This window comes from Aethalodelphis obliquidens, unplaced genomic scaffold (assembly GCF_003676395.1).
Source record: "Aethalodelphis obliquidens isolate GAN/ISIS:26980383/991018 unplaced genomic scaffold, ASM367639v1 scaffold18, whole genome shotgun sequence".
NCBI lineage: Eukaryota > Metazoa > Chordata > Mammalia > Artiodactyla > Delphinidae > Aethalodelphis > Aethalodelphis obliquidens.
The window spans coordinates 3320912-3347145 of record NW_020837962.1 but is presented as its reverse complement, the minus strand read 5'-3'; the positions used below and the strand labels follow the sequence as shown (position 1 = coordinate 3347145).

At 46.9% G+C, this 26234-nt stretch overlaps 1 protein-coding gene across 8 annotated transcripts in view; it reads left to right on the top strand.

Moving 5' to 3' along the window:
* SNX29 (sorting nexin 29) overlaps positions 1-26234 on the top strand; it is a 545670-nt gene that overhangs the window by 366509 nt on the left and 152927 nt on the right. For all 8 annotated transcript variants that reach the window (XM_027117362.1, XM_027117360.1, XM_027117361.1 and 5 more), the window contains 2 exons: positions 2323-2378; positions 5403-5484. In XM_027117362.1, coding sequence (XP_026973163.1) covers positions 2323-2378; positions 5403-5484 — 138 coding nt within the window. The remainder of the gene's footprint in view (positions 1-2322; positions 2379-5402; positions 5485-26234) is intronic.

Below are 26234 nucleotides of genomic sequence, written 5' to 3'. Positions count from 1 at the left end.
CGCTGCCTGGGCCCCACCCCTGGCGCCCACAGGCTGGTGCCCCTTTGATTGGTGCCTTGAACTTCACTCCTCTACCTTCTTGATGCAAAAACAAACAAATACAACCTGATATTCTTCATTCTCTGTTTTCTCACCCAAAGTGGTGTATGAGACCCACCGTCTCTACCCTACTTTGCTTTCACGTGATGATCCATCTTGGAGGTGTTTTCATAACTGCACGTGGAATGCTATCTCATTCTTCAAAAGCACATTTAAACTCTTTTAAAGCAATTCACTCAAAAGATAAATTTTTTTAATCTTCCAGAAAGATAGCAAATGAAAAATAAGTATCATTTCTCTCCCCAGTCCCACTCATAATCTATTATCAACGATAGCCACTGTTATTTTCTTAGATCCTTTTCCAGAATTATTTTTGTGCTCGTACCTTTATGAGTGTGTGTGTGTGTGTAACTCGTTTCTTTTTAAACCAGGCATCTCAAACGGACATGTCATAATTTCTTGAATCATTCCTCTCTAGTTGGACCTTTAGATCCTTTAGATCCTTTTGGTTGGCGTCTTTGTTTCCTCTGGATAACAGAGGACTGTGATTTCTGGGTCAAAGGATGTAGGTGTCTTTAGGGATCTCAGTACACACAGCCTCGTGGCTTCCCCTGATAGGTTGTACCAGCTCTCACCACAGCCGCCCAGAGGAAAATAACAGTTCCTCTAACAGCAGGGCCACCCTGACCCCCAGCCCAGGGAGTTCCTGATCTTTTGAAACTGATGTTCTCTCAAGCGGTTAGGCGGGTTTCTCCTTGTTGGGCTTGAAAGAATCTCTCAACAGCAGCTCCTTAACAAAGGCTGCAGCCTGGAGCCCAATTGAATTGCTTAGTTCCAGGGACCTGGAAAGGGCTCAGCTTAGGCCATTCTCCCTCAGGGCTGCCATGTATGGGGTGAGACACCCCCAGGTGGTGGGCAGATTCGTGTATGGTGTCAAGGATAACAGACAGCTTCTCAATAGTTGTCATATTATTATAGCGCACAGGTCAGTCAAGGAGACCCTTCTACCTGCCTGGCACTGTTCCACATGCTCTACACATATCAACTCCTCTTGTTCTAAGAACAACCCTGTGCGTATTAGTATTATACGTACCCATTTTACAGACAAGGACAGTGTGATGCAGAGAAGTCAAGTGACGCTCGCGGCCACACAGGAGCTCAGGATTGGATCCTGAGCCGTGTGGTCCCAGAGCCCAGGCTGCATAACCACTGCGTCCTCCTGCCTCCAAAAGGAGCCTGCTCTTTCTCTACGGACTACCTTCTAGTGTCTTCTTATCCTCTGTACAGGCAAGACTTTGCCAAGTCTCACCTTCTCCTATCACCCTTGAGCTGGCTTTTCCTCTGTTTGCTAAGGGTTTGTTGCAGAAAAGCCTGGACAGACCTGGATTCGTATCCCTTTCCTACATGTGTGGCCTTGGACGAGTTCAGCCCCTGTGATCCTCAGTTCCCTCATCTGGGGGGCAGGGAGCATTGCCCACCCCCCAGATCCTTATCACGATTGATGAAGGTTGAGGATAAGGAGAATGCCCTGACAGGTGCACAGTGTGAAACTTTCCCTCGTCACCCCGCACCCTTCTCTATCCCTCTTGGTTCTTCTTAGTTTTGATCCACAGTCTTAAGTTCTCTCCAGTTCAAATTCGATCCTATTACAAAAGGAAGCTCATTCCCAGGGTCCGATAACATCACGATTTATTGAGCATCTACAAGTGCTGGCCATTCGCTGTCTGCTCTGGATGAGAATTGCCATCCCACCAGGCGTTATAGTTTCCTGCACCCAATCCTGTTCTCATGGGTCCCTTCTGAGTCAGAAGAGAAAGTCATGTTCGGCTGCCTTAAATTTCTCACACATGTGAGGGGAAAGGATAGAGCCATTTGGGGGACAGACATTTCCCTTTGTGTTTACACACCACGTGTGTCTGTGCGTGATGATGCGTATTTTTGCCTTTGCACATTTGATACCTTGCCTCTCAGCTCCTAATTAGGCCTCTGTAGCTCCAAAATTACATGCTTTTACACACCCATGATGATCTCGGTAGGATTAACAGTCCTTTTTTTCTGTGAAGGTAATTGAGGTCTTTCATGGTGGCATATTTTTATTACTGTAACTCCGTCTTTAACCATCCTTCCATAAAATCTCTTATTGTTTTCCAGTAACTGCTTCTTCACCTCATTCTGAACAGGAAATGCTCAGGGGTCATTGAGAAGCAGAATTTCCTGTGATTATGCAAACCATGGTAACCATGCTGCATTTTCTCTCTCCCCTTCCCCCTCTCCCTATGGCAGGTGCCTGGAGATTTGAGTCAAACATCCGAAGACCAGAGTTTGTCGGATTTTGAAACGTAAGTCCACAGCATGTGCTCATGAGGGGCCCTTTAGAAGCAAGACTCTGTTACTTGGCTTGCGTCCCAGGAGACCATAGAGGGAACCAGCAAGCACTGCTGAAATCTGCGTGACGGATTTGGTTATTGTAGAGGTGGGGAGTTGTTTGCCCGCAGCCTGAGTCTGGCCTTCAGATGTGTTTTTAGCTCCCTCTTTGGGTATTGAAAAACAATTTTTTTTTTTTGGCTGACATTTAAGAGTTGGAAGGTATCTCATGAAAATTTAAATTTCTCCATTTTCTTTAAAAGAAGAAATCCCAGCAAGGCCACCATCCGCTAGAGCTGAGCAGCAGCTGCTTCTTCCATCCAGGGCGCGTGCTTGCCAGCTTGCCGCAGTCCCCACTTCTCCCTTTTGTCTGACTGTGGCCCACTCCACTCATTCCACTGTGTGGGTGTCTCCCGTTCAAATTTTGAGTTTGCAACTCCTGGGCTATTGGAAACGACAGTGGTTCAGTACATTGGTCTGATTTTTGATTGGATTGAATTCTGTCTGGCGCCTCTGCTGGTAACCCCTAAGGAATTTAGTTGGTCTTCGGACTGACTCTTTCTGATCAAGTTGCCTCACTTTTTGGACCTGTAATCCCCTGGGGCTGGGGAAGAGAGGAGTGAGTCCTGAGTTAAGGACAAGCAGAAACTCCCTTCTCTCTCATTTAGTTGTGCTGAGTAGAGGAAGGTTCAGCTTCCCCAGGAGAGAGGGCAGGGCATCGGAAGAGCATTTTGTTAGAGCCAGGCTGAGCCAAGTTGAAATCTTAACTGCAGGACTCATGCTGGTGTGACCTTGGGCGAGCCACTTAACCTCTCGGAGCCTGAGTTTCCTCATTCATAAGGCGCAGATCACAAGAGTGGGGTTTTGAAAAGCACGGAGGGGATCAAGAGGCCCCGCAGTGCTTGGCAGCGGCGGTAGAGGTGGAGGTGCCTGTTAGATTGGTGAGGGGGGTCGTGGAAGTTAAGAGGTGAAGGATGAAAATCAAAGACGAGTTTGCTTCGCATGGGCCTTTGGGGGGCGGGGTGGAGGGGAGTACATAGTGAAGAGGATCATGGGATGGTGGCCTGGCGGAGGGAAAGGGGGGACCAGCTGGGGAGAGAGGTGAAAGCCGCAGAGGGGACCCCAGAGACGAGCCACTCGTGAGGCGCAAGGGACTCATTCATAAAGCAAGAATTTATCACGTGCCTGCTGTGGGGAGGGGTTGTGCCAGGTCGTCAGTGGAGGGGACGAATCAGCCATGGTCCCTGCTCTCAGGCAACCTCTGCCAGGTCCAGCCACCTCATCTCTTCTCCTCCTCCCCCGCAGGTTGATCATCTCCACTAGAGCCAGAGGGAAGCGCCATTTCCCTCTCCCTCTTCTCTTGCAGAGAAGGCCCTGGCTGACCTCAGCTCCATCCCCAGCCTCCCCCGGCCCTCCCTTCATACCAACTGCCCTGGTAGATTTGACTCCTCCAACTTATTTGGTCTTCCATACTCGGGATCATTATTTTATTCCCTTAACTCACACTTCTGAGTCTAGGAGAGAGAGGACAATCAATTCTAATACAGCGAGCTATGTGCTCTGAAAGGGAGAGCATGTTCGGGGGGACCTGGGGGACCTCCTGGAGCCCTGGGAGGTGGTCCAGCCCTCACCAATCCTGGGAGGTTAATGAAAACCAGAGTGTCAGTTACACTTCTACACCCCTCCCGCTCCCGACAGAAATGAAAGGGGAGCACTCTAGTCACTAGCACAGTTTTGGGGACCTTTCCAGGAGGGGTGTCATTAGATATCCTAATCAGTTTGGTGCCTCAGAATGGCAGCTTGCACTTGGAGCCCTGGGGAGGTGATCAATAGGGTGTATTTTGCCCCATGAAGGTGGTCAGCACCTGGGCTCAGAGCTTAGAAGAAATGCTGCTTCAGGAGAGAAGCATTTCTTTGTGAAAATGAAATGTTCTTTACTGTGGAGATTGTGAGGCTGTTGAGTCATGGACTCTTCCATCATCAGTGTCTCAAACTGTGTTCTAAGCACAGGAGGCTGGCGAATTTTTAAGAGCTGCTCTTTAGAGATAAGGAGAGCTCCAGGAAAAGCGCTTAGCCCTGGAGCAACTCCTAGCAGAAACAGGGGCTAGGACCTCCCAGCCCTTCCAGAATTGCACAGCACTGCTGTGAGAGCTGTTAATGATTGATCTGGAAGTTTCAGTGACAGTTAACTTACCAGCTTCACATGGTGTAGATCCAGCTGGTGGAAGAGTGGTGGTGGTGGGTGTGTGCGCCCAGTGACTCAGAGTTAGGTTCAAGTCATCTCGCAAGGCGGGACTGTCACATAACTGAAAGAACCCTTGAAGTTCTCTCAAATAGCCGCGAGAATCAGCCGAGATGATCTAGGTGACAGCACGGAGCCGTGCAGTGTCTGTGCTCAGCAAGTGATGTTGCTCTATTCGAGCCACACACAGTGCTTTTGGAAAAGTTGCAAGAGCGGTTATTGGTGCCTGGCTTCCTGGAATCCCCTCTCCCCACCCCAAAGAGCTGTCTCTTGCACAGCGTGAGCGTTGGTCTCCTGAGCTCTTCGTGGAGCCTGACCTTAAAGTGGGGCTCAGGGTCTAAAGTGGGCACGGTGAGGAGGCAGCGTGCCTCCTCCACACGCTCCAGAAGCCCTGTGGGCATGCTCTTGACCCTCCCCCGCCTCGTGGGGGCTTCCGGTGATCGTGCCCCTCTTCAGATGAGCAAACTGAGGTTCAGATAAACTATGGGCCACGGTCACTCAGTTAGGAAGGACTGAAGGGCAGCTCTTTCTCATTCCAGAATACAAACTGCATATATAAATTTAATATATATTTTTTAAACTAAGTCCCTGAAAGATAATCTTGGGGGACCAGGTAATGAGATGGAAGCTGATGCTTTAGCTTACAGTTAAGCGTAATAGATGTTGCCGTACATCGTGTGCCTCTTAGGGGAGAAAATAGCTTCCTCCCTTTTTCTGGCAAATTGAAATGACCACTCTGCATCTTTCTTTTGTTCAGATCAAACCGAGCGCTGATCAACGTCTGGATCCCGTCCGTGTTCCTCCGGGGCAAGGCCGCCAATGCGTTCCACGTGTATCAGGTAATCACCTGGTTTTCAGTTAGATGTCACCGCTGGGGTGGGGACCACACTTGTTTGTTACTCTCTGGTGCTTTTGCGTCTTGGCGATGGAGTGCCAGATGTAGAAGCCACAGCCTCCAGATGCCAGCATCCACCTGCCCAGCCTCCCCGAGGAAATGATCCTTCTGTCAGACAGAAGGAGGCAGGGTGGAGCTTTCTCGTGCTGTCGGGCCTCCTAGCGTGGCCATGACCGCTCAGCTCGGACGGCTTGAGCAGAAATGGGATTCGTTGGCTCGTGTTGCAACTGAAACGCCCAGGCGTGGGTCTGGCCTCAGACCTGCCTGGACCTGTGGTCAGACATCTGCTCCCATTTCCCCTGGTTTCCTCTGCTTGGGCGTCCTTTTCAGGCTGGCGCCCTCTGTGGGTGGACCAGGCAGCTCCCAGCAGCACCAGACTCTCAGCCTGTCCGGGCATCTCTCAGGAGTCTGTCTTGGATCCCAAGCCCATCCCTAAACCCCAGTGTTGGGAGATGGACTCCTGTGATGGGCCAGCTTCGAATCATGTGACCCCCACTGGCACTGGGGTTGGAGTTGCCCTCATCTGACCATGTGACTGAGAGAGGGGTGAGGGGGCCCTGCAGATGAAAACCAGGCCACTCTTTGCCAAAGAAGGGGCAACAGCCACTTGGCAAGTGGACACTGCAGATGTGCCCTCTGCTTGCTTGAGGTAGAGCTGATCACCCCCTCCCCGGCTGAGGACTGAGTGTCTGAAACCAGGGGACCTTTGTTTTGGAGGTGATTTTGCCCCAACAGTTGGGACCCCAGTTGTCCATCTTTTCTCTGATTTTCTGATGCCTCTTCCAGCCCTGCCTACCTACCCTCTTCTTGGCTTTCTTGTTTCTCTTTCTTTTTCTTACCTGATCTGCAGCTGTTGGCGTTCACTTGTCCTGGGACTGTTTTGTTTTCAGCTTTGACTCTTAGCCACTTCTGGTTCTGCTGTTGAATTATCACAACAACTTTCACTACGCTTTGTTCTGATTCCGCATGAGCTCCGTGAAGAGCCTTGAGTTTTGTTGCCATTTTTCTTAGTGGGGAGTTGACCATTGAAGAAGTCTTCTCAGCTATTAGGATAGTTTCCCCAGAGACTGGGGTGGTGCAAAATGGACCCTTGAACCTGAGGCTAGAAGCCCTGGTTTCAGTTTTGTGGCCTTAGGTAAATCTCAGTTTCCTTATCTGTAAAACAGAAATAATAATAATGCTTACTTTGCAAAGCTGTTGTTACTGGGATTAGAAATACATGGTGTCCAGTAGGCACTTGGTATTCGTTTCTCATCTTCCAAAATGATCGCCGTGTTTAGTCTTTGATGGCAGGACTGGCAGTGGGCATGGGTTATATAATGGGCTTAAGCATGATACACGCCTCTTACCTGAAATCTTACGGACAAATGAGCTAGAGTTTGGCAAGGAAGTTTGCACTGGAAAGTTATCCTAGTTTACTTGTTCAGCTGGGCGACAGTAGCACTTTAAGAAGAGAATCTGAGCGTTCCTGATGCTCTCAGCTCTGGCTTGAAAAGAGAATTAGATATGACAGATTTCCGAATATCCTTTTCTCCTTTTCTCCCAAACCAACCCCCCCCCCCCCCGCAAAAAATCTCTTATTTGAGCATCCTTCAAGTTCTGCTTTGCGGTCATCAGAAAGCTGGGAGGTGTTGCCTGGAGAATGAAAAAAGTGAAGCAGACAGCTTTATTTTAGAGCAAAATTAAAATGCGAGATCGCTTGAGAGGTTTCCTTGACCTTTCATTTTTCACTCCTCTCCCTCCCCTCACCCCAGGAAGCAAGGGCCGTTTTTAGCTCCTGAAAGCCAGTTAAGGAATGAGATGGACACAGCAAATATGCAGTTGCCTGGGAGATTGTTTCCACAGTGGCCACTGTGGGATTCGAGCCACACTCTCCCCATCCTTGACCATTTCCAGAGCTTTCCTGGGTGTGGTCCAGCCAGTGCGTGGAGGATAAGGCCTGGATTTCATGGAGCCATGAGGCTGACAGCTCCCACATCACGTAGAGCAGCTGTGTCCCACACTGTGGGCTGTCTGAAATCTCTCCTGATCTTGGAGTGTGTTGAATGCAACTGTTTTTCTCCTTTTAGCTAACAACGCTTCTGGTTGGTACCTAAGAGCAAACTCTGAGCATGTGTTGGAAGCATTTTAGAAAGTCTTCGTTACAGTGTGATTTTTTTGGGTTTTGTTGTTTTTTAAATGATAAATGGTATTGGAGAGAGAGTGACTCCTGTAAAATACTGCTACTGTTGGACATTATTTTTATTCGTTAAAAAATGCATTTTATATAATTCCACAAAAGATTTGAGATAATTTCTAGAGAAACTCAGAAGAGAGTGATAAAATAGAAGTAAGAAATAAAATATCAAGAGTCAGAGAAGATGTAAACTAAGAGTGTTTCCATTAAGGGAACAGTGGAAATCATATATATACATACATACATATATATGAGATCCTATGTGGTTGCTCTCATTGGTTTGTAAGTTTCCTTTGAGCTTCCTGGCAACCAGTGTGAAAATGGAAATGTGCCTATTTTGGATAATTCCATTGCTAATGAGAAGAAAATATGTCAGTTCCTCAAAGGGAGTTCTAAAAGAAATGTCCTCACAGAGCTTTAGATGAAGCAATAATGAAGAATGTGGTAGATGATGCCCTGTTACATCCCTAGGACAAATCACTGTCAGGTTTCCTTAAGATCTCCCTCCAAGGAAGCCAAGGGCATAACCTCAAAATGAACCATAGTTCATTTGAAGAGCCCAGACAAAAGGATCAGCACATGTAGCTTTCTCAGTAGATCTGCACTGTCCAGTCCGACAGCCACTAGCCACGTGTGGTCATTTAAATGTTTTTTTTTTTTTTTTTTGGGCTGTGTTGGGTCTTTGCTGCTGCACGTGGGCTTTCTCTAGTTGCTGCAAGCAGGAGATACTCTTTGTTGCAGAATATGGGCTCTAGGTGCACGGGCTTCAGCAGTTGTGGCACACGGGCTTAGTTGCTCCTAAGATCCATGTGGGATCTTCCTGGACCAGGACTCAAACCTGTGTCCCCTGCATTGGCAGGAGGATTCTTAACCACTGTGCCACGATTGGTGGCATCATTTAAATTTAACTTAATCAAAATGGGAAGAAATTAAACTCTAGTTCCTCAGGCACACCAGCCACATTTCAAGTACTTCTTAGCCACACGTGGCTGGTGGCTGCCGTATTGGACAACGCGGATACAGCACATTTCCATCATCTCAGGAAGCTCTGTTGGATGGTGATGATCTAGAACAGTGTCTCCCAGAGTGGCGGAAAGCAAGATGATCTGTGTGATCTGTGTGCTTAGTGAGGTTTTAGAGAGACAGAGATTGGACGTCCAGTAAATAGTTCTGCAGGGAGAAGGCCACTCGCCTTTCAGCTCTTCCATCACTGACAATGACCTGAAAGAGAACGTCTCCACATGGCCATTAGGCCTTTAACGCCCTCTAATCATGCATCTTAGCAAAGACAGAGGAAGGCCCAGGATCCACGCCTTTGGCAGGCAACAGACTCCAGCTCTATTAACTACATTGTTTTCTTCCATTGTATTTGTTTTTACATCTGCCTTCTACTATTTTTCCATTTACCACAGTGATGTACAGTTTCCTTTTAAAATAAATTGAAGCAGAAAGAAAGTGAGTCAGCTTAAAGAAAAATACTAAATGTATGATAATGAAAACAGCAAGAAGTTTAGGACAGTGCTATGGGAATGAATAATATTTGGGAAACGCCACCTCTCAATGGTCTGTGTATGTTACATAAAATAGCTCATTCAATCCTCACAACAACCCAGTGAGGTAACAAATGCGTATTATCCCCATTTTATAGATGAGAAAACAAAGACACAGAGAAGCAGCTCATTCAGTAACATGACTCTCAGCCCCCAAAGCATTTTCTGACAAGGTGCCGGTTTGCACAGATTCTGTGAATGTGGGCAGAGTCCAGATTTAAAAATCCGAGAAGCAGATGGGGCAGTTGCCTTGGAAGGGCCCAGCCTGACCAAGAACTTGCCTGTGTGGATGGCCCCCTGCATCCCTGAGGCCATGGGCCAAGGGCCCCCCTGCCGCCAAGCCAGGGTTTTTCTGTCCATCTGTTCCAGGCCCCCTGCAGTACACACATCAGAGCCGAGCTGTGGGCAAGTTTGCTTTGGAAAGTTGTTAAAGCAGGGCCTGTTGGCCATGACTGCTCTGGCCACAGAAGAGTTTCAGGGACGCTTCCTCAGAACCCCTTGTTTGAGCAGTGGCAGGGTCCCCAGAGCCTGCCCTGGGACGCTTGGGAACTGCGGCACTTCTGACTGCAGAGGAACTCAGCTAGGTCACCTGCTGCCCGGTGTTGCTGGGCTCTCACCACTTGTCTTGTGGGAGAGGTCTGGGTGTATATTTTGCACAAAGGATCCTGGCCAGAAGTGCTGTCCCTTGACTGGGTTGAATGCAAGTTATTAAAAATAGTTTGTGTCTCCGAACACCATGGTTTCCACACTCTACTCCCAGGTCCCAAGGTGGGTGCTGAGGTGTGTTCTGGCATCAAAGTAAGAAAAGGCAGCCTTTGACCAGTTTTCAGAGCAAAAGTAAAATTGATGTCCAGAACTTTCCCAATTTCAATTTTTCTTCCACAAATGTTTCTCACTTCTGGCCTCTGCCAGCTAATGCTTGGCTGCCAGCAGACCCTAGCCAGAGACGAAATGACTAAATAGCAACAAACAGAATGGAAAAAACCAAAGCAAAACCCTGTTTACTAACTGGTCTTGCTCAGTTTCTCTCTCTCTCTCTCTCTCTCCCTCTCTCTCCCTCTCTCTCTCTCTCTCTCTCTCTCTCTCTCTCTCTCTCTCTCTCTCTGTGTGTGTGTTAATACACAGTTGTCGTGGTGGGTCTGACTTTCTGTCCCTTCCACATGACATAGTGATTAGTTCCTAGTTTATACCTTTGCAAATGTTTTCTCTTATTTCCCAAATACCCCAACTTCCAAACCAGTTTGACGTCCACTGTCTTAATATCCTACTGTAGTGTTTATAAAGGCATGTTAGGCCTTAAAACAATCTACTTATTTTTTTTCCTTATGCAAATATTACAGCCGCTAAATCGGCATGAAATAATACATCAATACACTTACTCTCTGAACCCTTAGGTCTTTCCCTTTGAAAAGCACTGTTAGTGTAAGTACAGCTGGAATCAGTCCTCTACGTGGGAGTTTATTTCAGCCTTTGAGTTTCACCACCAGAAACACTGGCTACAGTGCAATATTCCATTTGCCCAGCACAACTAATTAGGTATCCTCTGTAAAGAAAGTTGCTTTGTTTCAGCAAAGTTTTTTCCTTCTAGAATAAGTCCCCTTTCCTTGGGACCACAGGAGGCTGTCTTGACTTAGAGAAAAGGCGGTACCCCAGGAAGACTCCTTCAGTGTTGGAGGTTCCCCCACCCCCAAAAGGTTATTGTGTAGCCTGGGCAGGTGTTTTCAAGGTTTATTCTAGGGGAGCATATTTATATATGCAGTGCAGGAAAAGCCCATGATTTTTCGTATTAATAATAGATCACAGGGTCTGGCGGGCTGCATGGGGCCGCAGGTGGGTCGGAGGATGGTCATGTTTTTGCACCTCAGGCTTCGGGTGCTTCAGCCCTTTTCATCTCTGTCCTAAGATGGTTTACTCTTCAGGCCCTCAAGTTTGCTATTACCTACGGTTCCATCTATGCGTACTTAGTGTATAGCTGTGCGAGAGGGAGGGATTCATCAAGTAGAGACGGATGAGATGTTTGAGCCACGCACAGAAATGGGAATGGCAGCTGCAGTGACATGGGCTGATCAGAAGCCTCCGCCCTAGCGGTTACCGTTCCAGGCGTGGGGACATAGGGACCAGTTCTGAGGCCGAAGGGATTCTCTCTCGTTCACGTCAGGTCCTTCCCACCACACCTGCTGTGAACCAGGCAGGCGGGAAAGGCAGCTGCAGATCGTTTGATTTCTGAGTTTCGTTCCAGCCAGGTTGGCTTCTGTGCTGCACGATAAGCGAAACTGGGGCTTTGCCTTTGTTCTCGCTCTCTCCTTCCTTGAGGACTTCCCATCCCACAAAGTCAAGCACCTCCGCACCTCTGAGGATTACAGCACATTAACCTCCAGGTGTTCTTGGGATGCTCAAGGCTTCTGGGAAAGCCTGATACAGATGAAAACAAAAAGCCAAACGGAAAAAGCCTGTTTGCCTCCCCCTGGACATACCTGTCACTATTATTCTGTTACTGCCTTTATCTTCTCAAACAGCAGCTACTTTTTTTTCCCCTTTCATAGTATAATTCCTTTATTTATCCCAAAGCTGTGGATTGAGGGCCGACTAGATGCCAGACATGTGCTAAATGCTGCAGAGCCTGGGGTGAGCAAGACTTGACATTGCACTTACCCTCCCAACCTCACAGTCTAGAGGGGGACAGTTGCTCTCGAGTAAACAGGACAGTCTCGCGAGATAAGGGCTGCAGAGAGAGGTACGGGTGGGAGGGACGGAACACCACTCACCTTGCAAAGTGACAACAGACGATGGATGGATAACATGGTTGGCACAGCACCTGGCAAACAGCTACCGTGCAGACACTACCTTTAGTGACCTAAGGACCACTTGACTTGTGATAAGCAATTAGACCTGAAAGTAAACATAAAAGAGTTACCCCCGGTTGAACTGAATGTCTCTGGGAACGTTTGCGTGTTCAAAAAAGCCTCTAGCATCTACTTGATCAAGGGTCCCACATCAGCCTCCTTAGGGGCGGCAACGAGCAAGATACCTTTGTCCTCAAGGTGTCTGGGTCTGGTGAGGGGACGGAGCCCCGTCAAGCAGCTGAAATGCAAGGGTCGTGTCGAGCGGCTCCATGGAGGCTTAGCGGAGGGGTGAGCTCTGCTGGAGGGAGAGACCTGGGCTCAGAGGTGAAACCTAGGGTCATAGTTCACTTTCCCAATGGGACTCCCTGGAAGCCTGAAAGCATTGATGCCCAGGCCCCAGTACATTATAGTTTCACCAGCCCAGAGCTGCCCAGTTGGTGCTAGGTTTAGTCTTGTTCTGAATTCAAGTACAGTCCTTACTTATTGAGTACTGGGTTGCACCAGTGACATTATTCACCAGCATCTCCAAGGTGCCTGTACATGATCCCACAGCGTCATCACCCTCTTGGCCTCCTCCAAGGAGGTTTCCCAAGATGGTACCCCAGTTTAATGCTGCCTCTTTGTGTGGAGCCATAGGCACAGCTGGCGTGTAAATCTGGATGAGCTAAACACATATATGTTCTCGGTTTCTGTTGCTGGAATACAGTTAGGGTGGCCTCAAGGAGGTACCACCCCCAGTTCTGATGTACTACTGGCTGTCTTCTTCACAGGGCACTGCAGCTGGCTTTGGTTATTGTTGATCATTGTCAAGGACGTCTTCTCCTTTGAGATCTGCTTTGTAAAATCTCTAATCTTTGCTAATTAAGGCAATCTGAATTGGCCATAATTCTTATATTGGACTTTCAGGACATCTCCGTTTCTGATTTGGTGTAGAAATGGACTCTAGTAAAATTATTGAGTATTAAACATTATATTAGGAACGCTTTTTGCTGCAGGTAACATTATCTCACTCAAAGTGACTTAACCAATAGGAGTTGATGTACGTAACAAAAAGTTGGGGACTCAGGTATTCAATAGCTTAATCACCTCAGTGGCTTCCAGAGCTGTTAGCACTTCCTCTTTACAAGACAGTGTCCAGGTGGGAGGAAGAGAGGTTTTTACTCACACATTATTTTTTTAATCAAAAAGAAAAATCTTTGCCTAAAGCCCTCCTGTGGACTTCCCTTAGGTCCCATTGACCCCAGATGAGGTCACATAGCCATGGTTTCGCTGAAAGCAAAGCTGGGAAAATGAGCATCTCCCTGTCTCAGTCCCTGAGCAGGTGGAGAGCTCTGCCAGTAGGTGAGACAGGCAGGGAGCTGGCCATTGGGTAGGCAGCCGGACGTCTGCCACAGGCACTGTAATGTACATTGTGTTGACAGAAATTAATCAGTCGAGGGACTTCCCTGGTGGCTCAGTGGTTAAGAATCTGCCTGCCAATGCAGGGGAACACAGGTTCGAGTCCTGGTCTGGGAAGATACCACATGCTGTGGAGCAACTAAGCCCATGCGCCACAACTACTGAGCCTGCACTCTAGAGCCCGTGAGCCACAACTACTGAGCCTGCGTGCCACAACTACTGAGCCCTGTGCTGCAACTACTGAAGTCCGTGTGCCTAGAGCCCGTGCTCCTCAATAAGAGAAGCCACTGCAATGAGAAGCCCATGCACTGCGACAAAGAGTAACCCCCACTCGCCGCAACTAGAGAAAGCCTGCTTGCAGCAGCGAAGACCCAATGCAGCCAAAAATAAATTAATTAATTAATTAAAAAGAAATCAGTCGATCTAAGAAAGAAATGGAAAATTTTATTTGAGTCAAATTGAGGATTATAACCTGGAAACAGCATCTCAGAAAGCTCTGAGAACCATTCCACCCATTAGAAGTCAAAGCACGGTTATATAAGTTTTTTCGAGACAGAGGGCTGTACCTGAAATGATGCATTACTGACAGTTGACACAATCCAGATGTACAAGTACAAAGTGGTGGGTCATCATGACCCCTTAAGAGATGAAGAAGGGGAGAGGAGCTTCAACATGGCGGAAGAGTAAGACGTGGAGATCACCTTCCTCCCCACAAATACATCAGAAATACATCTACATGTGGAACAACTCCTACAGAACACCTACTGAATGCTGGCAGAAGACCTCAGACCTCCCAAAAGGCAAGAAACTCCCCACATACCTGGGTAGGGCAAAAGAGAAAAGAAAAAACAGAGACAAAAGAATAGGGACGGGACCTGCACCAGTGGGAGGGATCCGTGAAGGAGGAAAGGTTTCCACACACTAGGAGCCCCTTCGCTGGTGGAGACTGCGGGTGGCGGAGGGGGGAAGCTTTGGAGCCACAGAGGAGAGCACAGCAACGGTGAGGAGGGCAAAGCGGACAGGTTCCCGCACAGAGGAGCCGTGCCGACCAGCACTCACCAGCCCGAGAGGTTTGTCTGCTCACCCGCCGGGACGGGAGGGGGCTGGGAGCTGAGGCTCGGGCTTCAGTCGGATCACAGGGAGAGGACTGGTGTTGGCGGCGTGAACACAGCCTGAAGGGGGCTAGTGCGCCATGGCTAGCCGGGAGGGAGTCTGGGAAAAGGTCTAGAGCTGCAGAAGAGGCAAGAGACGTTTGCTTCCCTCTTTGTTTCCTGGTGTGCGAGTAGAGGGGATTAAGAGCACCACTTAAAAGAGCTCCAGAGACGGGCGTGAGCCGTGGCTATCAGTGTGGACCCCAGAGACGGGCATGAGACGCTAAGGCTGTTGCTGCCGCCACCAAGAAGCCTGTGTGCGAGCACAGGTCACTCTCCACACTGCCCCCCCTGGGAGCCTGTGTGGCCCGCCACTGCCAGGGTCCCGTGATCCAGGGACAACTTCCCCAGGAGAACACACGGCGCGCCTCAGGTGGTGCAATGTCACGCTGGCCTCTGCCACCGCAGGCTCTGTACCCCTTCCTCCCCCCGGCCTGAGTGAGCCAGAGGCCCCGAATCAGCTGCTCCTTTAACCCCATCCTGTCAGGGCAGGGAACAGATGCCTTCAGGAAACCTACATGCAGAGGCGGGGCCAAATCCAAAGCTGAACCCCAGGAGCTGTGCAAACAAAGAAGAGAAAGGGAAATCTCTCCCATCAGCCTCAGGAGCAGCGAATTAAATCTCCACAGTCACCTTGATGTACCCTGCATCTGTGGAATACCTGAATAGACAACGAATCATCCCAAATTGAGGAAGTGGACTTTGGGAGCAATGATATATATATATATTTTCCCTTTTTTTCTTTTTGTGAGTGTGTATGTGTATGCTTCTGTGTGTGATTTTGCCTGTATAGCTTTGCTTTTACCATTTGTCCTAGGGTTCTGTCTGTTCGTTTTTTCTTTTCTTTTTTTTTAGTATAGTTTTTAGCGCTTCTTATCATTGGTGGATTTGTTTTTTGTTTTGGTTGCTCTCTCTCTTTCTTTTTTTATTTTTATTTTAAAAATTTTTTTAATAATTATTTTTTATTTTAGTAACTTTTTATTTTATTTTATCTTTTTCTTTCTTTCTTTCATTCTTTTCTCCCTTTTATTCTGAGCCATGTGGATGACAGGCTCTTGGTGCTCCAGCCAGGGGTCAGGGCTGTGCCTCTGAAGTGGGAGAGCCAAGTTCAGGATATTGGTCCACAAGAGACCTCCCAGCTCCACGTAATATCAAACGGTGAAAATCTCCTAGAGATCTCCAGCTCAGTGCCAAGACCCAGCTCTACTCAACAACCAACAAACTACAGTGCAGGACACCCTATGCCAAACAACTAGCAAGGCAGGAACACAACCCCACCCATTAGCAGAGAGGCTGCCTAAAAACATAATAAGGCCACAGACACCCCAAAACACACCACCAGACTCTGGTGGACCTGCCCACCAGAAAGACAAGATCCAGCCTCATTCACCAGAACACTGGCACTAGTCCCCTCCACCAGGAAGCCTACACAACCCACTGAACCAACCTTAGCCACTGGGGGCAGACGCCAAAAACAAAGGGAACTGAGAACTTGCAGCCTGCGAAAAGGAGACCCCAAACGCAGTAAGTTAAGCAAAATGAGAAGACAAACACACAGCAGATGAAGGAGCAAGGTAAAAACCCACCAGACCTAACAAATGAAGAGGAAATAGGCAGTCTACCTGAAAAAGCATTCAGAGTAATGATAGTAAAGATGATCCAAAATTTTGGAAATAGAATGGAGAAAATACAAGAAACGTTTAACAAGGACCTGAAAGAACTAAAGAGCAAGCAAACAGTGATGAACAACATAATAAATGAAATTAAAAATTCTCTAGAAGGGATCAATAGCAGAATAACTGAGGCAGAAGAACGGATAAGTGACCTGGAAGATAAAATAGTGGAAATAACTACTGCAGAGCAGAATAAAGAAAAAACAATGAAAAGAATTGAGGACAGTCTCAGAGACGTCTGGGACAACATTAAATGCACCAACATTCGAATTATAGAGGGTCCCAGAAGAAGAAGAGAAAAAGAAAGGGACTGAGAAAATATTTGAAGAGATTGTAGTTGAAAACTTCCCTAATATGGGAAAGGAAATAGTTAATCAAGTCCAGGAAACACAGAGAGTCCCACACAGGATAAATCCAAGGAGAAACACGCCAAGACACATATTAATCAAACTGTCAAAAATTAAATACAAAGAGAACATATTAAAAGCAGCAAGGGAAAAACAACAAATAACACCCAAGGGAATCCCCATAAGGTTAACAGCTGATCTTTCAGCAGAAGCTCTGCAAGCCAGAAGGGAGTGGCAGGACATATTTAAAGTAATGAAAGGAAAAAACCTACAACCAAGATTACTCTACCCAGCAAGGATCTCGTTCATATTTGACTGAGAAATTAAAACCTTTACAGACAAGCAAAAGCAGAGAGAATTCAGCACCACCAAACCAGCTTTACAACAAATGCTAAAGGAACTTCTCTAGGCAGGAAACACAAAAGAAGGAAAAGACCTACAATAACAAACCCAAAACAATTAAGAAAATGGTAATAGGAACGTACATATCGATAATCACCTTAAATGTAAATGGATTAATTGCTCCAGCCAAAAGACATAGACTGGCTGAATGGATACAAAAACAAGACCCATATATATGCTGTCTACAAGAGACCCACTTCAGACCTAGGGACACATACAGACTGAAAGTGAGGGGATGGAAAAAGATATTCCATGCAAATGGAAATCAAAAGAAAGCTGGAGTAGCAATTCTCATATCAGACAAAATAGACTTAAAAGACGATTACAAGAGACAAAGAAGGACACTACATAATGATCAAGGGATCAATCTAAGAAGAAGATATAACAATTGTAAATATTTATGCACCCAACATAGGAGCACCTCAATACATAAGGCATATACTAACAGCCATAAAAGGGGAAATCGACAGTAACACAATCATAGTAGGGGACTTTAACACCCCACTTTCACCAATGGGCAGATCAAACAAAATGAAAATAAATAAGGAAACACAAGCTTTAAATGATACATTAAACAAGATGGACTTAATTGATATTTATAGGACATTCCATCCAAAAACAACAGAATACACTTTCTTCTCAAGTGCTCATGGAACATTCTCCAGGATAGATCACATCTTGGGTCACAAATAACACCTTGGTAAATTGAAGAAAATTGAAATCATATCAGGTATCTTTTCTGACCATAATGCTATGAGACTAGATATCAATTACAGGAAAAAATCTGTAAAAAAAGTATGAACACATGGAGGCTAAACAATACACTACTTAATAACCAAGAGATCACTGAAAAATTCAAAGAGGAAATCAAAAATTACCTAGAAACAAATGACAATGAAAACACAATGACCCAGAAACGTATGGGATGCAGCAAAAGCAGTTCTAAGAGGGAAGTTTATAGCAATACAGTCCTACCTCAAGAAACAAGAAACATCTCACATAAAAAACCTAACCTTACACCTAAAGCAGTTAGAGAAAGAAGAAGAAAAAAACCCCAAAGTTAGCAGAAGGAAAGAAATCATAAAGATCAGATCACAAATAAATGAAAAAGAAATGAAGGAAACAATAGCAAAGATCAATAAAACTAAAAGCTGGTTCTTTGAGAAGATAAACAAAATTGATAAACCATTAGCCAGAGTCATCAAGAAAAAAAGAGAGAGACTCAAATCAATAGAATTACAAATGAAAAAGGAGAAGTAACAACTGATGCTGCAGAAATAAAAAGGATCATGAGAGATTACTACAAGCAACTATATGCCAATAAAAGAGACAATCTGGAAGAAACGGACAAATTCTTAGAAATGCACAACCTTCCTAGACTGAACCAGGAAGAAATAGAAAATATGAACAGATCAATCCCAAGCACTGAAATTGAGACTGTGATGAAAACTCTTCCAACAAACAAAAGGCCAGGACCAGATGGCTTCACAGATGAATTCTATCAAACATTTAGAGAAGAGCTATCCTTCTCAAACTCTTCCAAATCTAGCAAGGGGAGGAACACTCCGAAACTCATTCTATGAGGCCACCATCACCCTGATACCAAAACCAGACAAAGATGTCACAAAGAAAGAAAACTATAGGCCAAAATCACTGATGAACATAGATGCAAAAATCCTCAACAAAATACTAGCAAACAGAATCCAAGAGCACATTAAAAGGATCATACACCATGATCAAGTGGGGTTTATCCCAGGAATGCAAGGATTCTTCAGTATATGCAAATCAATCAATGTGATACACCATATTAACAAATTGAAGGAGAAAAACCATATGATCATCTCAATAGATGCAGAGAAATCTTTTGACAAAATTGAACACCCATTTATGATAAAAACCCTGCAGAAAGTAGGCATAGAGGGAACTTACCTCAACATAATAAAGGCCATATAGGACAAACCCACAGCCAACATCATCCTCAATGGTGAAAAACTGAAACCATTTCCACTAAGATCAGGAACAAGACAAGGTTGCCCACTCTCACCACTATTATTCAACATAGTTTTGGAAGTTTTAGCCACAGCAATCAGAGAGGAAAAAGAAATAAAAGGAATCCAAATCAGAAAAGAAGTAAAGCTGTCACTGTTTGCAGATGACATGATACTATACATAGAGAATCCTAAAAATGCTACCAGAAAACTACTAGAGCTAATCAGTGAATTTGGTAAAGTAGCAGGATACACAATTAATGCACAGAATTCTCTTACATTCCTATACACTAATGATGAAAAATCTGAAAGTGAAATTAAGAAAACACTCCCATTTACCATTGCAACAAAAAGAATAAAATATCTAGGAATAAACCTACCTAAGGAGACAAAAGACCTGTGTGCAGAAAATGATAAGACACTGATGAAAGTAATTAAAGATGATACAAATAGATGGAGAGATATACCATGTTCTTGGATTGGAAGAATCAACATTGTGAAAATGACTCTACTACCCAAAGCAGTCTACAGATTCAGTGCAATCCCTATCAAACTACCACTGGCATTTTTCAAAGACCTAGAACAAAAAATTTCACAATTTGTATGGAAATACAAAAGACCCCGAATAGCCAAAGCAATCTTGAGAAAGAAAAACGGAGCTGGAGGGATCAGGCCCCGGACTTCAGACTATACTACAAAGCTACAGTAATCAAGACAGTATGGTACTGGCACAAAAACAGAAATATAGATCAGTGGAACAAGATAGAAAGTTCAGAGATAAACCCGTGCACATATGGTCACCTTATCTTTCATAAAGGTGGCAAGAATATACAGTGGAGAAAAGGCAGCCTCTTCAGTAAGTGGTGCTGGGAAAACTGGACAGCTACATGGAAAAGAATGAAATTAGAACACTCCGTAACACCATTCACAAAAATAAACTCAAAATGGATTAAAGACCTAAATGTAAGGCCAGACACTATCAAACTCTTAGAGGAAAACATAGGCAGAACACTCTGACATAAATCACAGCAAGGTCCTTCTTGACCCACCTCCTAGAGAAATGGAAATAAAAACAAAAATAAACAAATGGGACCTAATGAAACTTAAAATCTTTTGCACAGCAAACGAAACTATAAACAAGATGAAAAGCCAACCCTCAGAATGGGAGAAAATATTTGCAAATGAAGCAACTGACAAAGGATTAATCTCCAAAATTTCCAAGCAGCTCATGCAGCTCTTTATCAAAAAGACAAACAACCCAATCCAAAAATGGGCAGAAGACCTAAATAGACATTTCTCCAAAGAAGATATACAGATTGCCAACAAACACATGAAAGAATGCTCAACATCATTAATCATTAGAGAAATGCAAATCAAAACTACAATGAGATATCACCTCACACCAGTCAGAATGGCCATCATCAAAAAATCTACAAACAATAAGTGCTGAAGAGGGTGTGGTGAAAAGGGAACCCTCTTGCACCCTTGGTGGGAATGTAAATTGATACAGCCATTATAGAGAACAGTATGGAGTTTCCTTAAAAAACTAAAAATAGAACTACCATACAACCCAGGAATCCCACTACTGGGCATACACCCTGAGAAAAACATAATTCAAAAAGAGTCATGTGTCACAGTGTTCATTGCAGCTATATTTACGATAGCCAGGACATGGAAGCAACCTAAGTGTCCATCGACAGATAAATGGATAAAGAAGATGTGGCACATATATACAATGGAATATTACTCAGCCATAAAAAGAAACGAAATTGAGTTATTTGTAGTGAGGCGGATGGACCTAGAGTCTGTCATACAGAGTGAAGTAAGTCAGAAGGAGAAAAACAAATACCGTATGCTACCACATATATATGGAGTCCAAAAAAAAATAATAATAATGGTCATGAAGAACCTAGGGGCAAGACAGGAAAAAAAGATGCAGACCTACTAGGGAATGGACTTGAGGATACGGGGAGGGGGAAGGGTAAGCTGGAACAAAGTGAGAGAGTGGCATGGACGTATATACACTGCCAAATGTAAAATTTGTAAGCTAGTGGGAAGCAGCCGCATAGCACAGGGAGGTCAGCTCGGTGCTTTGTGAACACCTAGAGAGGTGGGATAGGGAGGGTGGGAGGGAGGGAGACGCAAGAGGGAAGAGATATGGGGATATATGTATATATATAGCTGATTCACTTTGTTATAAAGCAGAAACTAACACACCTTTGTAAAGTATTTATACTCCAATAAAGATGTTAAAAAAAAAAAGAAGAGATCAAAAAGGAAGGTTATCTTCTAAGAAGTTGTCTTGTTGATGCTGGGAGAATGTCACTCTTTATGGTTGAGCAGGCATTTCTGCTGATGGGGGCGGTTTGGTCGATGCCTAATGCAGATACACAACGCGTAGTAGAGGGAAGAGAGGAGGCCGAAGGGCAGAGAAATTTTTTTATGTTTAAAGTTTTCTCGTCTTGCTGTAAAACATGAATTTCATTTTACAATTGTCATTTAATCCTTTTGGCCACCTTCTGTTATAGGCACTAGTATCATCTCCCCTGTTTTTATAGATGAGGAAGCTGTGACTCCATGGGTTAAGTAACTTCCTCTGGGTCACACACAAGATCCTGCCTGTTCCTCTTGTTATCCCCCCCCATGTGGCCCCCTGTCTGCCCCATAGGCACGTGCCCTAAGCGTATGTTTCAGTGAAGCTAACCCATTTCCATCACCCGTTTCCTCCAAGGAATTCTCCCCACAGTTTCATTGACCCATCGCTCGGTGTCACAACTGCCACAGGCAGCTGGTATTGGTGACAAGGTAATATCCTCACAGGGTGGAGAGAACAGCAAAGACCAGTGTGTGGAATTTATGGGTCCCTCGGAATTTGAGAAATTCATTAAGGCAGAGATTTTCAGCCTAAATGTATAAAGTCATAGAATATTAGGGTTTGAATAAAATGGAGAGCTCACCTTTGTGTGTGCATGTGTGTGTGTACATGCATTTTGAAATATGTATTCAGTACTATAATTTAATATTTGAAAAGCTGGGGGAAAAAAGACAGACGTGGGCTTTGTGAATCAGGTGAGGTGGATATACCATCTTGGCGGGTGGGATGTCCGGTTTTGACCCGCCCTCTTTTATATTTCTTTCTTTTTTTTTTTTTTTTTTTGCGGTATGTGGGCCTCTCACTGTTGTGGCCTCTCCCATTGCGGAGCACAGGCTCCGGACGCGCAGGCTCAGCGGCCATGGCTCACGGGCCCAGCCGCTCCATGGCATGTGGGATCTTCCCGGACCAGGGCACGAACCCGTGTCCCCTGCATCGGCAGGTGGACTTCCAACCACTGCGCCACCAGGGAAGCTCTATATTTCTTTCTTATATGAGGAAACCAAAAGCAGTGACTTGTAGAAGAACATGCTGCCAGCAGCACAGATGTGTTGCCTGGAGCCTTTTGTCTTCCTGTTGTGTCTCAGGACCCCTTCCCAGCTACTGTGCCCCCAAACAGCCCCAGTTTTATCTAGAGCTGCTCGGGGCATTTATCAGGTGGTGACTTGGAAGGTTAGTCGTGGGGCTGATAACTTTGATCATCATGGAGATCTGCAGCTTTTGTTTCTTCTCTGTTTTGCGGTCACTGTCATCACCTACTGAAAACAGGTTTCCCCCTCTATCAGAAAGCAGAGCATTCCTGTGAGATCTTTTGTAAGTTGAGATGGCGTCAAGTGAAGAAGCAGTTAGCGTTTTTTGTAAAAGCGAGAATCCTTTTCGGATTTCTTTCAGTTATCGAAAACACGTGCTAATGTAGGTCTTTAGTGAAAGCGAAGTGGCATAAAGCGAACTTTCAAAAAGCTAGGGATGCCGGTGTCTGGTTTTAGTTGGGAAGGGAGGATGGGCTGGGCGAGGTACACTTGTGATTGAAAGAGCCAAGCTCTAATGGGGAAGGTGGATGTTCATCATTATGAACGTGGAGAATGTTTCAGACGGGGAGGTAGAAAAGTAAAGCATGTGGCCACGCCACTCTTGCTGACGTGGTGATGGTGCCTCCTAAGGGCAGGCAGACGACCCAAGTGATATTAACTGTCATCCCTGGAAACGAAGGGGCGGGGGCAGGGCAGGGATGGTGTCCAGGGAGGGCCCTGGGAGTGGAGAGCAGAGAGCCTGACTTAATCTTGGCGACCAGAGCTCAGCGATCTCTGCGGGGACACCTGAGGCTGGGGAGGCGGCAGGAAGAGCATCTCAGGAGAGTGCAGTGGGATGCAAGGAGCCAGCGGAGCCAGCAGAGAGGCCCTGTGGAAGAGAGAAGGGAGGGAGGAGTGAAGGAGAACCCAGCCGAGGCCTGGCAGCAGGGCCAGGGTTTCAGGTGTCCCCTGAATGTTTAGCCTCCTGATCTCAGGAAGGCACACTTTGTAGGGAATCTGGTGCCCTGGCTTCCAGGCCTGCCCCGCCGCTGTGTGTCTTGGCCAACTCCTCCCCCCGCCCCCCACTGGCCTCCTCCAGTCTGATGAGCTGGCCTCTGAGGCCCCTGAGCTCAAAGCCGTGGATCCCTTGCCCCAGCTGGAGCCGAGACTCCCCAGGCCCCCAGGAAGCCCGCCTGGTCTCCCCGCCCCCCCAGTCTTCTAGCTCCTCCTTCGATGAAGAACCAGGGGAGGAAGGGACCGTGGCACCTCTGAGGCAGAGAAGGATGTGCAGTTTTGCTCCTCAAGGCAGCAGAAACAGCCTCGTGCCTCCTAATTGAGGGCCCCCGGCCCTCGCTTCCTGCATCGGCCCAGGGCCCTCAGAGCTGCCTGGCCCAGAGTCACCTCCTTCACGTACTGTTTTTAGATGGTGGTGTCACCTTTTCTAAGCCCACCTTAAAGCTTTTTTCCAAATGAGGCAGGATGTAAGTAATTACATAAAAAAGGAAGAGAGGTGTTCGGAAGTCCTTTCCTTTTCCTGTAGTGCATTGGCACAGCTGAATGGACCTGTGTCAGCTTGGTCCCTGTATCCCACCTTCACCCCCACCACTAGAGAAACAGAACCTAAGAAAAAATAACTTGGCTAAGATGTGAATCTGTTTCCCTCCAGTAATTCCGTTTTCCAGGTTCCTCAGTCACACCCAGCTGGTCCTTTTCTGCTCCCTTGTCTGAAGGGAGATTTCTGGTGAAAATCGAAGTCCCAACAAAGCTGCTTTCCTTCCAGGCTGTTGTTTTCAAAAGCCTGAAGTTTGTTTCTTTTTACAGAGAGACTCCTTTGCATTTTTGTTGGCCTCCTGAGGAGGCAGGTGAGGGTTCATGGGGGATGCGCTGAAGCTCCCAGTGGCCGGGCCCCCGGACAGGTGAGACCTCCAAGAGAGGGTGGGGTCCCAGCGTGGGCAGAAACTCTCCCCTGCCTTGAGTGGTGCGGGAGCAGAAACCAGGACCCCGCAGGCTGGCAGCAAGCATGCCAGTCCCTGCAGGTCCCGTCTGCGTGGTCTGGGTACCACACAAGTGCCCACGGTGTCCGGTAGGCGGGGGATGGGAGCAGGACCCCCGGAACGGCTGAGATGGCCTTCCCTGCCGACTCAGCAGGACTGTCTCAGAGTCTTGATTGAAGTGCAATCAGCAGTTACTTCTGGAAACCTTGATTTTTCATACCCACTCCAGGCACCATGAAGCCTTGTAATTACACAGGAAGAACAGGTTGTTTCTTCTCCCTACCCCGCCGTTTCCTGAACAAAAACTAAAAATATAAAAATTCCACCATGAGTTATTTCAGCCGCGTAGGTCTCCTCGCAGGAGGGTTAATACTTGTGTCTCAGGATGCCGTGCAGTCCAGGGCCTGGAGTCGGCATCCATCAACCTTTCCATCCACCTGACACAGGGCTGGTGGGTCATCACGTACAGCAGGGGGAATGAGGTGCCCCACCTCCCAGGATGTGATCTCGCGCAGTCAGGGCATGAAGTAAGGCCGGCAGAGTGACCTGGTCCAGGGTGATGGGTAGAAAGATCCTTCTCACCCAGGCCGCGTGCCCCGTGCTCCCTGACCCAGGCCAGGAACGCCTACTCTTCCATTTTATACACCTGGAAGGTTTTGATTTTGATTTTTTTTTTTTTTTTAAATGAGGTGGTGAAAAGCGATGGCCATTAAATTCATATCTCCCCTGCAGAGGAGCTCTTGGGCTAGAGGACAAGAGAGAAAACGTCCCAGTAAAGCTTCTCTGCGAGCCTGGGTGGTGGGGTGAGCAGCATCTTCCCAGACTGTGGCCAGAGCCCACCCCCCTCTCTCTCCTGTCCCCTGTCTTGGCAGGTGGGCTCAGGGGACACGGAGAGTTGTGGCTTCGTCCTCAGCTCTGTGAGACTCAAGCAGCCCCTTCACGTTAGCCTGGGGGAGATGAGAAATCCAGAACTGGCCGTGTTCTGCTCAGATTGTGAACCAGTAAGGCCACTGATGGTCCCCCGTCTCCTTCAGCTCTTCTTAAACTTTCCCCTCCAGTCCACTTAGTGCAGAGGCAGAGAAAGCCCAGGAGTTTAGAGTCACAGCGCAGTATGTATTCATTCAACGAACATTTGCTGAGCCCCTCCTGGGGTGGCAGGAGGGACAGAACAGTCTTCCCTCCCAGCCTCCATCCAGCGGGAACTGCAGCCTCCCGGTCCACGTGAGGCAGTCGTGGGCACTGCTCGTGCTATGCCGCATGCATCCAGGTTTTGTCATTTAGGCAGTTTTGTGTTTCCCCCAGTTCATCCACGGTGAAAATGCTCCAGGTTTCGTGTGTTTAACCCAGACTTCGTTGCCCCCGTGGCATACCCCTTATACTCAGCATCTAGAGGGCCCTCGTTCCAGAAGGAGCTTCCACGGGAGTCACCTCTTGCCAGGTGTACTTGCTGCTTTGGGGCTGTCTGGCTTTTCTGTCTCCAGGCATGTGTCATGAGGGCCGGGCAATGGTGACCTCCCTGCGGGATGTGGAACAGAAAAAGTGCTAAAGTGTCAGCGTGGGGGTCTTTGAGCTTCTGTCCTTTCTCTCCACTCAGCCCCATGATTTCTCTCCCTTTCTCCCCCTCCTCCCCCTCTTGTCCCTCCTTTTCTACTTTACTCTTTCTTATTCTGCTTCCCTCTTCTCCCCCTCCCCCCATCTCCCTCCTTCCTCCTCCTCTCCTCTCTCCCTTTCTCTTTGGGGCTCTTCTCTCTCTCTCTCTCTCTCTCTCTCTCTCTCTCTCTCTCTCTCTCT